Here is a 13,373-nt window from a genome sequence, read left to right as displayed (position 1 = left end):
GGGTTGTTTCTGCCATTGAAATCCTTGGTTGGCCGCATAACAATTGTTATGGTCCAAACATTGTATATAAAAAAAGTGTACAAAACATTAGAAACACCTTCCTAATATTGAGTTATACCCCCTTTGGCCCCCAGAACAGCCTCAGTTCGTCGGGGCATGGTGTCAAGTGTTCCACAGGGAAGCTGGCCCAGGTTTACTCCAATGCTTCCCACAGTTGTCAAGTTGGCTGGAAGTTCTTTGGGTGGTGGACCATTCTTGATACACAGGAAACTGTTGAGTGTGAAAAACCCAGCAGCATTGCAGTTCTTAACACACTCAAACCGGTGCGCCTGGCACCTACTACAATACCCCGTTCCAAGGCACTTAAATATTGTGTCTTGCCCAGTCACCCTCTGAATAACACACATACACAATCCATGTCTCAAGGTTTAAAAATCCTTCTTTATCCTGTCTCCTCCCCTTAATCTACACTGATTGAAGTGTAGCGACATCAATAAGGATCATATCTTTATCCTGTCTCCTCCCCTTCATCTACACTGATTGAAGTGTAGCGACATCAATAAGGATCATATCTTTATCCTGTCTCCTCCCCTTCATCTACACTGATTGAAGTGTAGCGACATCAATAAGGATCATATCTTTATCCTGTCTCCTCCCCTTCATCTACACTGATTGAAGTGTAGCGACATCAATAAGGATCATATCTTTATCCTGTCTCCTCCCCTTCATCTACACTGATTGAAGTGTAGTGACATCAATAAGGATCATATCTTTAACCAGTCTCCTCCCCTTCATCTACACTGATTGAAGTGTAGCGACATCAATAAGGATCATATCTTTAACCAATCTCCTCCCCTTCATCTACACTGATCGAAGTGTAGTGACATCAATAAGGATCATATCTTTAACCAGTCTCCTCCCCTTCATCTACACTGATTGAAGTGTAGTGACATCAATAAGGATCATATCTTTCACCTGGATTAACCTGGTCAGTCTGTCATGGAAAGAGCTGGTGTATATTTTAATAATATCATCTTTGACAACTAATAATCACCGAAATAAAAGCTAGACAGTCAGGGAGAGTTGAACATTCCTCAATGAATTTAGCAGTGTTGATTTTGTTATTATGTTTGAGCGAAAGAACACAGCATTGGCCATGACAAAATGCATAGAAATTAGCTTTAAAACTGAAACATTTCTCTATTGGCTTCATGGCAGAATATGTAGAATCAGAGGAAATTAGCTTTAAAACTGCAACATTTCTCTCAGCTTAATGGCAGAATATGTAGAATCAGAGGAAATTAGCTTGAAAACCGCAACATTTCTCTCTCAGCTTCATGGAAAAATGTATAGAATTATAGAATTGCAGGAAATTGTCTTAAAAAAATAAATAAATCATGCACACCTGCCACGCCCACAACCTAAGCCCATTATTGATCCATTAAAAACCCTGGTGTGTGTTGTTAAATGTGTGTGTAATCTGATTGTTTCTAGGAACGGTCTGGGACCCTCGAAGGAGGGAGAGGATCAGTACTCTGTGGTGCACTGTACCGGCTACATCAAAGCATGGCCCCCAGCAGGTATCTACTGACCATACACAACCTTTTATCTCCCTAACTAGGTCAGCTAATAGATTTGTTGATGCTAGCAGTGTGTGGGTCTTCCATTCAAAACATTGACAACAGTGGTGGTAGTAGAACACACACAAACACCATACACACATTCACACACACACAAACACCATACACACATACACATTCACACACACACAAACACCATACACACATACACATTCACACACGCACAAACACCATACACACATACACATTCACACACACACACAAACACCATACACACATACACATTCACACACACACACACACAAACACCATACACACACACAAACACACAAACACACATACACATTCACACATACACACACACACAAACACCACATACAGATACACACACAAACACCATACACACACACACCATTCACACACGCACAAACACCATACATGTTTTAAACATTATATTCCATACATTCAATTCAATGAAATGGTGTGATCGTGAGGTCAGGGATGTTTCTTTAGTCTCACACACACACACACTGACAGAGGTGATGTGGCATCCAGGATGGATGGGGGACAGAGATCACACATGACCTCGGATGCACTCGTTGACACACACACTCCAAATCTTTCAAGTGTTTACAGAATCACGCAACCCCCCGGCCTGGAATTCTGTCTGCAATTCCCACGAGTGTTTTGGGATTCAGAACCAGGTGTCTAGATAGGGGGGGGGGGGTTGAGCAACTTTCAGCATCACAGTATGAAATGTATGCTTTGAGGCTGTACTGAATGATTCCCAGAATCCCCGATCACACGGACATGCCACATGTGTGGAAATCGTTGACACATGTTTAACTTCCTGGGACATAAATAGACCAGTGGAATGTTCTGGACTGTTAGTCTATCGCTCGTCCACTATCAGTCTTAAGGTACTAAATCGGGCGCATCACCCGTGTGTGGACACACACTTATACCCTCCATCCTTCTGGGTTCTGAAAACAGCTCAGAACTGGTCGAATGTAGCTCATGTCTCATGTCGGTACTTCTGGGTCCATGTTCAGAAAACGTCTCAGATTAGGAGTGCTGATCTAGGATCAGGTCCCCCCTGTCCATGTAAAAGGCAATCCTAGATGAGCTCTCCTTCTCTGAGTGTCTTTCTGAACCAAGGCCCTGGGGAGACTAAAGTGGACGGAGGTCAGGGAGTAGGATGGATGGTATGGCTGGGATGGAACATCAAAATGATAGTTGTGTATATTATTGAATCTAGACGATGTGTCCCAATTGGCACCTTATTCACATATGGCTCTGATCAAAAGTAGTGCACTATACAGGGAATATAGTGCCATTTGGGCCGCAGGCTACTTCTTGCATTGACGTGGCTGGCTAGTTGGTTGACTATGCAAGTAAAAGTCCTCAACACACATTTTTTTTCTTCAGTTTTTTAAATGTATTTGTCATTTGAAAGATTATACAGACAATAAGACAAACAGATAGAAAAACACACTGATCCCCTACTGGAGAGGAGAGGAGATGAAAGGAGAGGAGAGGAGAGAGAGACCTGTGAACAGTCTTCATTATGACTAATAGGTGTTTTTGTGTTGTCAAGGAAACAACAAAGGAATTCATTACTGTGGGAAACTGATATCAACATGTAAATCTTGGAAAACTTAAACTCTCTCTTGCTCATTCTCTTTCCCTCCTTCTCTCCCTCCTTCCCTTTGTGATGTATATGAATATTGATACTGGCCGTAAGAGTTTTTGGATATTTGTCCCGGATGATTTGCAAAGATTTGTAGAGACTGTGTGTGTTTGTGTGATTTATCTGCTTGTGTCTCAGCTGTTCTGGAGAAAGCAGCTTTTACAGCACACTGGTACGGTACTAGACTACACAGTGTCATGCTGGAAATATACACCACACTGGTACGGTACTAGACTACACAGTGTCACTCTGGAAATATACACCACACTGGTACGGTACTAGACTACACAGTGTCATGCTGGAAATATACACCACACTGGTACGGTACTAGACTACACAGTGTCACTCTGGAAATATACACCACACTGGTACGGTACTAGACTACACAGTGTCATGCTGGAAATATACACCACACTGGTACGGTACTAGACTACACAGTGTCACGCTGGAAATATACACCACACTGGTACGGTACTAGACTACACAGTGTCATGCTGGAAATATACACCACACTGGTACGGTACTAGACTACACAGTGTCATGCTGGAAATCACCTCAACAACACAAAGTTCACATCTGAAATCACACATTTGCACTTTATTAGATAGCTGCCATCTTGATATCTCTCTCTTGTAATTAATATCCTTCTCTCTTTTCTCTCCTTCTTTCTCTCTATGTCAGGTATGACCATACCAGAAGAAGACACAGAGGCAGGACAGACCAGTAAATACTGCCTTGTAGCCATCGGAAGACTGCAGGTACCATCCTGTGTGTGTGTGTGTGTGTGTACACACGCTCTGGTTGGGTCGGTGCATGAGAAGGTGTGACCTGAGGGCACGGGGTTGTCAGGGAGCATCAGTATAGGAGGATTACAGTAATGGAGCAGACAGGTGGAACGAGCACTGAAGACCCATCCTCCCATAACCCCCCCCCCCCCCCCGCTACTGTCCCCTCATAGTATCCCATATACTCAACTGGCGGACAGCGGTCTGTGTCCCGGTTTACTCCGTCGGGCTTCGATCCCTGGTATCATGTAAACACACATGAGACATGAAAACAATTGTCAAATTGCAGGACATTTGCTTTACAACTGCCTAGCAATTCTCTACCCCTTTTAAAATGTGTAGAATTGGCGTTTTAAAGGGTGCTTACATGTGCTTCAGACACACCAGACATGTACAGTATCTGGCTAATTGGTCGAAACAGTTCATATTTTCTGTTAAGTTTTGATAAAACCTTTTCTACTGTATCTCAAACGCTGCCGATTTAACCACTTAGGACAGTTTTCAGGACCAATTAACCACTTTGGACAGTTTCCAGGACATTGTAATCCAGATTTCGTCTCTCCTTGCTTTTGGACAAAAGTTTTGAGACACAACTGAAGTCTTTATGAGACCACATCAAATGCTACAACAAATATCATGTTTATATGATCTGATGACATTAGGAAGAAACAGGCCTTTGGTGTCGTGAACGTTAGCTAGTGGGGGAACACAACACAGGATCATTTTAAGATGCATTAAACACGTTCCTGGAATTCATACAGCTTCTCAGAGTTTGGAGTACTATCTAGGAGTGCTGATCTAGGATCAGTTTAGTCTTTTAGATCTTGATGAATTAGATTAAATGGACGGGTTGGACCTGATCCTAGATCAGCACTCCCACTATGAGACGCTTGAATAAGAGCCCTCAAATATAACCTTCCTGGTACTCCCATCCTCCTGCTTTTTACCTTCTACTTCACAGTGCCACCTTTAATCTCTCTCACATACATCTAACTAACTCTCTGGTCCCTCCACCCTTTAATCTCTCTCACATACAGTGGGGCAAAAAAGTATTTAGTCAGCCACCAATTGTGCAAGTTCTCCCACTTAAAAAGATGAGAGGCCTGTAATTTTCATCATAGGTACACTTCAACTATGACAGACAAAATGAGAATTTCAAAATGAGAATCACATTGTAGGATTTTTAATGAATTTATTTGCAAATTATGGTGGAAAATAAGTATTTGGTAAGTATTTGCACAATTGGTGGCTGACTAAATACTTTTTTGCCCCACTGTATATCTAACTCTAGTCCCTCCATCCTTTAATCTCTCTCACATATATCTAACTCTCCGGTCCCTTCATCCTTTAATCTCTCTCACATATATCTAACTCTCCGGTCCCTTCATCCTTTAATCTCTCTCACATATATCTAACTAACTCTCTGGTCCCTTCCTCCTTTAATCTCTCTCACATATATCTAACTCTCTGGTCCCTTCATCCTTTAATCTCTCTCACATATATCTAACTCTCCAGTCCCTCCATCCTTTAATCTCTCTCACATATATCTAACTCTCCGGTCCCTTCATCCTTTAATCTCTCTCACATATATCTAACTCTCCGGTCCCTTCATCCTTTAATCTCTCTCACATATCTAACTAACTCTCTGGTCCCTTCCTCCTTTAATCTCTCTCACATATATCTAACTCTCTGGTCCCTTCATCCTTTAATCTCTCTCACATATATCTAACTCTCCAGTCCCTCCATCCTTTAATCTCTCTCACATATATCTAACTCTCCGGTCCCTTCATCCTTTAATCTCTCTCACATATATCTAACTCTCCGGTCCCTTCATCCTTTAATCTCTCTCACATATATCTAACTAACTCTCTGGTCCCTTCCTCCTTTAATCTCTCTCACATATATCTAACTCTCTGGTCCCTTCATCCTTTAATCTCTCTCACATATATCTAACTCTCCAGTCCCTCCATCCTTTAATCTCTCTCACATATATCTAACTCTCCGGTCCCTTCATCCTTTAATCTCTCTCACATATATCTAACTCTCCGGTCCCTTCATCCTTTAATCTCTCTCACATATCTAACTAACTCTCTGGTCCCTTCCTCCTTTAATCTCTCTCACATATATCTAACTCTCTGGTCCCTTCATCCTTTAATCTCTCTCACATATATCTAACTCTCCAGTCCCTCCATCCTTTAATCTCTCTCACATATATCTAACTCTCCGGTCCCTTCATCCTTTAATCTCTCTCACATATATCTAACTCTCCGGTCCCTTCATCCTTTAATCTCTCTCACATATCTAACTAACTCTCTGGTCCCTTCCTCCTTTAATCTCTCTCACATATATCTAACTCTCCGGTCCCTTCATCCTTTAATCTCTCTCACATATATCTAACTCTCCGGTCCCTTCATCCTTTAATCTCTCTCACATATATCTAACTCTCCGGTCCCTTCATCCTTTAATCTCTCTCACATATATCTAACTCTCCAGTCCCTCCATCCTTTAATCTCCCTCACATATATCTAACTCTCCAGTCCCTTCATCCTTTAATCTCTCTCACATATATCTAACTCTCCAGTCCCTCCATCCTTTAATCTCTCTCACATATATCTAACTCTCCGGTCCCTTCATCCTTTAATCTCTCTCACATATATCTAACTCTCTGGTCCCTCCATCCTTTAATCTCTCTCACATATATCTAACTAACCCTCTGCTTGGGGGGGCCGTTTAAAGTTTCAGCAAGTCTGTCAGCACCTTTGTAACAATGTTTCATCAGTCAATTTTCCTGAGGTTTTTATTAACTGATTGGTTAATTAATCGATTACATGTTCCCTCTCATCTCTTAGGTGACCAGTTCTCCCGTTTCCATGGATATGAACGGCCTGACGGTTCCCACAGAGTTCCTGTCGCGCCACAACTCCGACGGCATCATCACTTTCGTGGACCCGCGGTGCATCAACGTGATTGGATACCAGCCTCAGGTTGGTTCCTCCCCCTACTTATCACAATCAGGGTCGCATTTAGTAGGGCACGATGATGCGAAACATTAAAAAAATTGTAACCGGAACAGCCTGTGATGCCACTCGTCAGAGTTCACAATAGAACCCCTGTGGTGAACTGGAGCCACTAATTCCATGCCCACTCATCACAAATGTTGAGATAATGTTGCAAAACAACCTGTTTACCTGAAACGGTCTGCGAGGTCACATCAAAGCATTCTGTTATTTTATCAAGAGGAACACGTCTGTGGTCAGTAGAGATGTAACCTGTTAATAGGTTTCCTACCCCCCTTGATGAAATGGAGCAGCTCGTTTGATGCCATGTCACAGACTGTTAAATGTAAAGATGACAAAAGGTGTTTTGGGGCAGTGTTTCCCCTGCCATTGTAGAATTATTTTCAGCAGATTTCATTTGAAATTGAAGAGGCCCGAAATGTTGATTTCGTGGTCTTTATGCACTGCCTGGAATATAATCTCTGGGAAACACCAAGTGTGTCTGCATACTGAATGGTCCTATGTACTAAATATGTTTTTGGGTATGCAACAATAGTATGTTTTATAGTATGTATAATTGAAACAAATAAATGAGTAGACTTTAAATGCCAGGATGTCATACTCCTTTCCTAGTATGAATTCACTGCTCTCTATTGAGGAAGAGAATCTTCGGGCCCAGCTGATGATCAGATCAAGGGGACAGGCTGTACTAGTACTCCTTGTTTTCAGCTGTCCCACCATGTTAGATCAGCAGTCAAAGGGAGGAAGGGACATATGCATTTTCACAGAAGCCATAGAAACCTTCTACACCTGCATTGCTTGCTGTTTGGGGTTTTAGGCTGGGTTTCTGTACAGCACTTTGAGATATCAGCTGATGTACGAAGGGCTATATAAATACATTGGATTTGATTTGATTTGAAACCCTGGTTCCTAATATTACCTTATGAAGAGAGATGAGCCCTGTTTGATGGCTTGTAATGTAAGACCCCTGTCTGAAAGTGTGTTAGTAGGTACATGTGAAGTGTGTCAGTAGGTACATGTGAAGTGTGTCAGTGCGTACATGTGAAGTGTGTCAGTAGGTACATGTGAAGTGTGTCAGTAGGTACATGTGAAGTGTGTCAGTAGGTACATGTGAAGTGTGTCAGTAGGTACATGTGAAGTGTGTCAGTGCGTATATGTGAAGTGTGTCAGTGCGTACATGTGAAGTGTGTCAGTAGGTACATGTGAAGTGTGTCAGTAGGTACATGTGAAGTGTGTCAGTACGTACATGTGAAGTGTGTCAGTAGGTACATGTGAAGTGTGTCAGTACGTACAGGTGAAGTGTGTCAGTACGTACATGTGAAGTGTGTTAGTAGGTACATGTGAAGTGTGTCAGTACGTACATGTGAAGTGTGTCAGTGCGTACATGTGAAGTGTGTCAGTACGTACATGTGAAGTGTGTCAGTACGTACATGTGAAGTGTGTCAGTACGTACATGTGAAGTGTGTCAGTACGTACATGTGAAGTGTGTCAGTACGTACATGTGAAGTGTGTCAGTGCGTACATGTGAAGTGTGTCAGTAGGTACATGTGAAGTGTGTCAGTGCGTACATGTGAAGTGTGTCAGTGCGTACATGTGAAGTGTGTTAGTAGGTACATGTGAAGTGTGTCAGTGCGTACATGTGAAGTGTGTCAGTACGTACATGTGAAGTGTGTCAGTACGTACATGTGAAGTGTGTCAGTACGTACATGTGAAGTGTGTCAGTAGGTACATGTGAAGTGTGTCAGTACGTACATGTGAAGTGTGTCAGTAGGTACATGTGAAGTGTGTCAGTAGGTACATGTGAAGTGTGTCAGTGCCTACATGTGAAGTGTGTCAGTAGGTACATGTGAAGTGTGTCAGTAGGTACATGTGAAGTGTGTCAGTACGTACATGTGAAGTGTGTCAGTACGTACATGTGAAGTGTGTCAGTAGGTACATGTGAAGTGTGTCAGTGCGTACATGTGAAGTGTGTCAGTACGTACATGTGAAGTGTGTCAGTACGTACATGTGAAGTGTGTCAGTACGTACATGTGAAGTGTGTCAGTACATACATGTGAAGTGTGTCAGTAGGTACATGTGAAGTGTGTCAGTGCCTACATGTGAAGTGTGTCAGTAGGTACATGTGAAGTGTGTCAGTAGGTACATGTGAAGTGTGTCAGTACGTACATGTGAAGTGTGTCAGTACGTACATGTGAAGTGTGTCAGTAGGTACATGTGAAGTGTGTCAGTGCGTACATGTGAAGTGTGTCAGTACGTACATGTGAAGTGTGTCAGTACGTACATGTGAAGTGTGTCAGTACGTACATGTGAAGTGTGTCAGTACATACATGTGAAGTGTGTCAGTAGGTACATGTGAAGTGTGTCAGTATGTACATGTGAAGTGTGTCAGTGCGTACATGTGAAGTGTGTCAGTGCGTACATGTGAAGTGTGTCAGTAGGTACATGTGAAGTGTGTCAGTACGTACATGTGAAGTGTGTCAGTAGGTACATGTGAAGTGTGTCAGTAGGTACATGTGAAGTGTGTCAGTACGTACATGTGAAGTGTGTCAGTATGTACATGTGAGTTTACAGACATAAGTTACAGTAAGGCCTTTTTAGATCACAATCCAACTGCAGCTCTTAAAGATGATGACTTACAAGTGTATATATATACAGACAACTGTCTTCAGTTATTGTAAGTTATTTAAAGCTTCAATAACTTAAGATTGAAGTGTTGTCCATTTTCCCAGCCTGACTCTCAACAGGTCAGATGTTGGTAGAGACTGTAGAGTCTGTACTGTATCGAGCTACAGTGTAAAGAAAGCATGTACACAGTGTTTTTCCCAAGCACTTGAATTGAACCTACACCAGAATACAGACCAACATTTTAAACCTGACAGACTGTTGACCGATCGATCAATCCATTAAACATTTAGGGTTGGAAAAATTGTAATAACTTTCTCAACATTCCCCTATTTTCCTGGTTAATCCATCCTGATTCCCGGTCATTTACAGCTGGGATTTCAGGAAGGTCTGGGAATTTTGGTCAAATAGCGTTCTCTCGCAGTCCACCCCTCTCCTTTCCACACCGTTCACACTACAGAAACAGATTAGTGAAAGTGGGCCGATTCCCAACATAAAGTCGCATTATTAGGATGAGAAAGTGATCACTTGGCAGGATGGGAGTTTGTTTGTGATTGATTTCCCTTGTTAATGTGTATGATTGTCTACAGCGCAGCTGCTATGTGTATGTAGGATGTTTGAATTTGGCTACAAGCATTTCGTTACACTCGCATTAACATCTGCTAACCATGTGTATGTGACCAATAAAATGTGATTTATTTGTTTATAGGAGACCGCCCCCCCAAATGGCACCCTATTCCTTACATCATGCACTACTTTTGACCAGAGCCCTATGAGTCCTGGTCAAAAGTAGTGCACTAACAGGCCAAGGAATAGGGTGCCACTTGGGCTGCACACCACTCCATGACAGGAAGAATGATTTAAAGATGTATCACTGGCTTGATCTCAATTCCTCTGCCCTCAATCTCCTCAGCTCCTTCTCAACCGTATTGGAGGAGAAGGTCCAAGGTCCCTCCCCTTAGACCTTTTTCTGCAATGAGAAAGACCCGGGGAGATCGGATGCAAGGAATGGAAGAAAGATGAATTGAGAAAGGCCATTGACTCAAGTCCAAGGGTCTGAATGATGTATGATCTGTATGGCCTGTTGTACTAACTCAGGCAGAGGAAGCCTAGTTGTGGACTAAAAGGCATTGTCAATAAAGAATCTGTATGGCCTGTTGTCCTAACTCAGGCAGAGGAAGCCTAGTTGTGGACTAAAAGGCATTGTCAATAAAGAATCTGTATGGCCTGTTGTCCTAACTCAGGCAGAGGAAGCCTAGTTGTGGACTAAAAGGCATTGTCAATAAAGAATCTGTATGGCCTGTTGTCCTAACTCAGGCAGAGGAAGACTAGTCCTGGACTAAAAGGCATTGTCAATAAAGAATCTGTATGGCCTGTTGTCCTAACTCAGGCAGAGGAAGACTAGTCCTGGACTAAAAGGCATTGTCAATAAAGAATCTGTATGGCCTGTTGTCCTAACTCAGGCAGAGGAAGCCTAGTTCTGGACTAAAAGGCATTGTCAATAAAGAATCTGTATGGCCTGTTGTCCTAACTCAGGCAGAGGAAGCCTAGTCCTAGACTAAAAGGCATTGTCAATAAAGAATCTGTATGGCCTGTTGTCCTAACTCAGGCAGAGGAAGCCTAGTTCTGGACTAAAAGGCATTGTCAATAAAGAATCTGTATGGCCTGTTGTCCTAACTCAGGCAGAGGAAGCCTAGTCCTGGACTAAAAGGCATTGTCAATAAAGAATCTGTATGGCCTGTTGTCCTAACTCAGGCAGAGGAAGCCTAGTTGTGGACTAAAAGGCATTGTCAATAAAGAATCTGTATGGCCTGTTGTCCTAACTCAGGCAGAGGAAGCCTAGTTGTGGACTAAAAGGCATTGTCAATAAAGAATCTGTATGGCCTGTTGTCCTAACTCAGGCAGAGGAAGACTAGTTCTGGACTAAAAGGCATTGTCAATAAAGAATCTGTATGGCCTGTTGTCCTAACTCAGGCAGAGGAAGCCTAGTCCTGGACTAAAAGGCATTGTCAATAAAGAATCTGTATGGCCTGTTGTCCTAACTCAGGCAGAGGAAGCCTAGTCCTGGACTAAAAGGCATTGTCAATAAAGAATCTCCATTGAAGAAAAAAAAAAATTGTCCAGGAATTTCAAAATTAATATATTGAACTTGTATTTCATGATTTGAAATTGACCTGAAGTGTGTAGTTGTATTAATTTGTGTGTATTTATTGTGTCATTATCTTGTGTAGGATCTGCTGGGGAAAGACATCCTGGAGTTCTGTCACCCAGAGGACCAGAGTCACCTGAGAGAGAGCTTTCAACAGGTACGGAGGGGTGGAGGAGGGACGAAGGGAGGGTGGAGGTATGAGGAAGAGATCTGTCACTCAGAGGACTACAGAGAGACCTCTTGAGATATCTTTCTACAGGTACCGTATACTGGGGTAGCCACGGGATGGTTTTTCAATACAGACAATAACATTTAAACTATTTCTTTGAAGTTTTTCAATATATTTTATTTTTTGTAGCTACTTCTTAAGTAAATACCTGCAGTCAACTATTGCAATATGTTAGGAGATAAAGCGGACTGCGTTCTTCATTTCACCTGTCACATTATTATACAGTTCCCAGAACAGTTGAGCCAGTCACATTATTGTACATTATGAAGCTGACTGTAGTTCCCCAGAACAGTTGAGCCAGTCACATTATTTTACATCATGAAGCTGACCGTAGTTCCCCAGAACAGTTGAGCCAGTCACATTATTGTACATCATGAAGCTGACCGTAGTTCCCCAGAACAGTTCAGCCAGTCACATTATTTTACATTATGAAGCTGACCGTAGTTCCCCAGAACAGTTGAGCCAGTCACATTATTTTACATTATGAAGCTGACCGTAGTTCCCCAGAACAGTTGAGCCAGTCACATTATTATACATTATGAAGCTGACCCTAGTTCCCCAGAACAGTTGAGCCAGTCACATTATTTTACATTATGAAGCTGACCATAGTTCCCCAGAACAGTTGAGCCAGTCACATTATTATACATCATGAAGCTGACCGTAGTTCCCCAGAACAGTTGAGCCAGTCACATTATTGTACATTATGAAGCTGACCGTAGTTCCCCAGAACAGTTGAGCCAGTCACATTATACATCATGAAGCTGACCGTAGTCCCCCAGAACAGTTGAGCCAGTCACATTATTTTACATCATGAAGCTGACCGTAGTTCCCCAGAACAGTTGAGCCAGTCACATTATTTTACATTATGAAGCTGACCGTAGTTCCCCAGAACAGTTGAGCCAGTCACATTATTATACATCATGAAGCTGACCGTAGTTCCCCAGAACAGTTGAGCCAGTCACATTATTTTACATCATGAAGCTGACCCTAGTTCCCCAGAACAGTTGAGCCAGTCACATTATTTTACATCATGAAGCTGACCGTAGTTCCCCAGAACAGTTGAGCCAGTCACATTATTTTACATTATGAAGCTGACCGTAGTTCCCCAGAACAGTTGAGCCAGTCACATTATTATACATCATGAAGCTGACCGTAGTTCCCCAGAACAGTTGAGCCAGTCACATTATTGTACATTATGAAGCTGACCGTAGTTCCCCAGAACAGTTGAGCCAGTCACATTATACATCATGAAGCTGACCGTAGTTCCCCAGAACAGTTGAGCCAGTCACATTATTGTACAT

General features: G+C 42.4%; 1 protein-coding gene across 6 annotated transcripts in view; it reads left to right on the top strand.

The window, feature by feature from the left end:
* Nucleotides 1-13,373, top strand: part of LOC109884151 (aryl hydrocarbon receptor nuclear translocator 2-like) — a 96,196-nt gene that overhangs the window by 30,361 nt on the left and 52,462 nt on the right. For all 6 annotated transcript variants that reach the window (XM_031821368.1, XM_031821366.1, XM_031821364.1 and 3 more), the window contains 4 exons: nt 1,495-1,580; nt 3,952-4,028; nt 6,905-7,039; nt 11,926-12,000. In XM_031821368.1, coding sequence (XP_031677228.1) covers nt 1,495-1,580; nt 3,952-4,028; nt 6,905-7,039; nt 11,926-12,000 — 373 coding nt within the window. The remainder of the gene's footprint in view (nt 1-1,494; nt 1,581-3,951; nt 4,029-6,904; nt 7,040-11,925; nt 12,001-13,373) is intronic.

This window comes from Oncorhynchus kisutch, unplaced genomic scaffold, assembly GCF_002021735.2.
Source record: "Oncorhynchus kisutch isolate 150728-3 unplaced genomic scaffold, Okis_V2 scaffold3967, whole genome shotgun sequence".
Taxonomy (NCBI): Eukaryota; Metazoa; Chordata; class Actinopteri; order Salmoniformes; family Salmonidae; genus Oncorhynchus; species Oncorhynchus kisutch.
The sequence above is the reverse complement of the archived record's forward strand: the minus strand, read 5'-3'. Positions and strand labels throughout refer to the sequence as shown.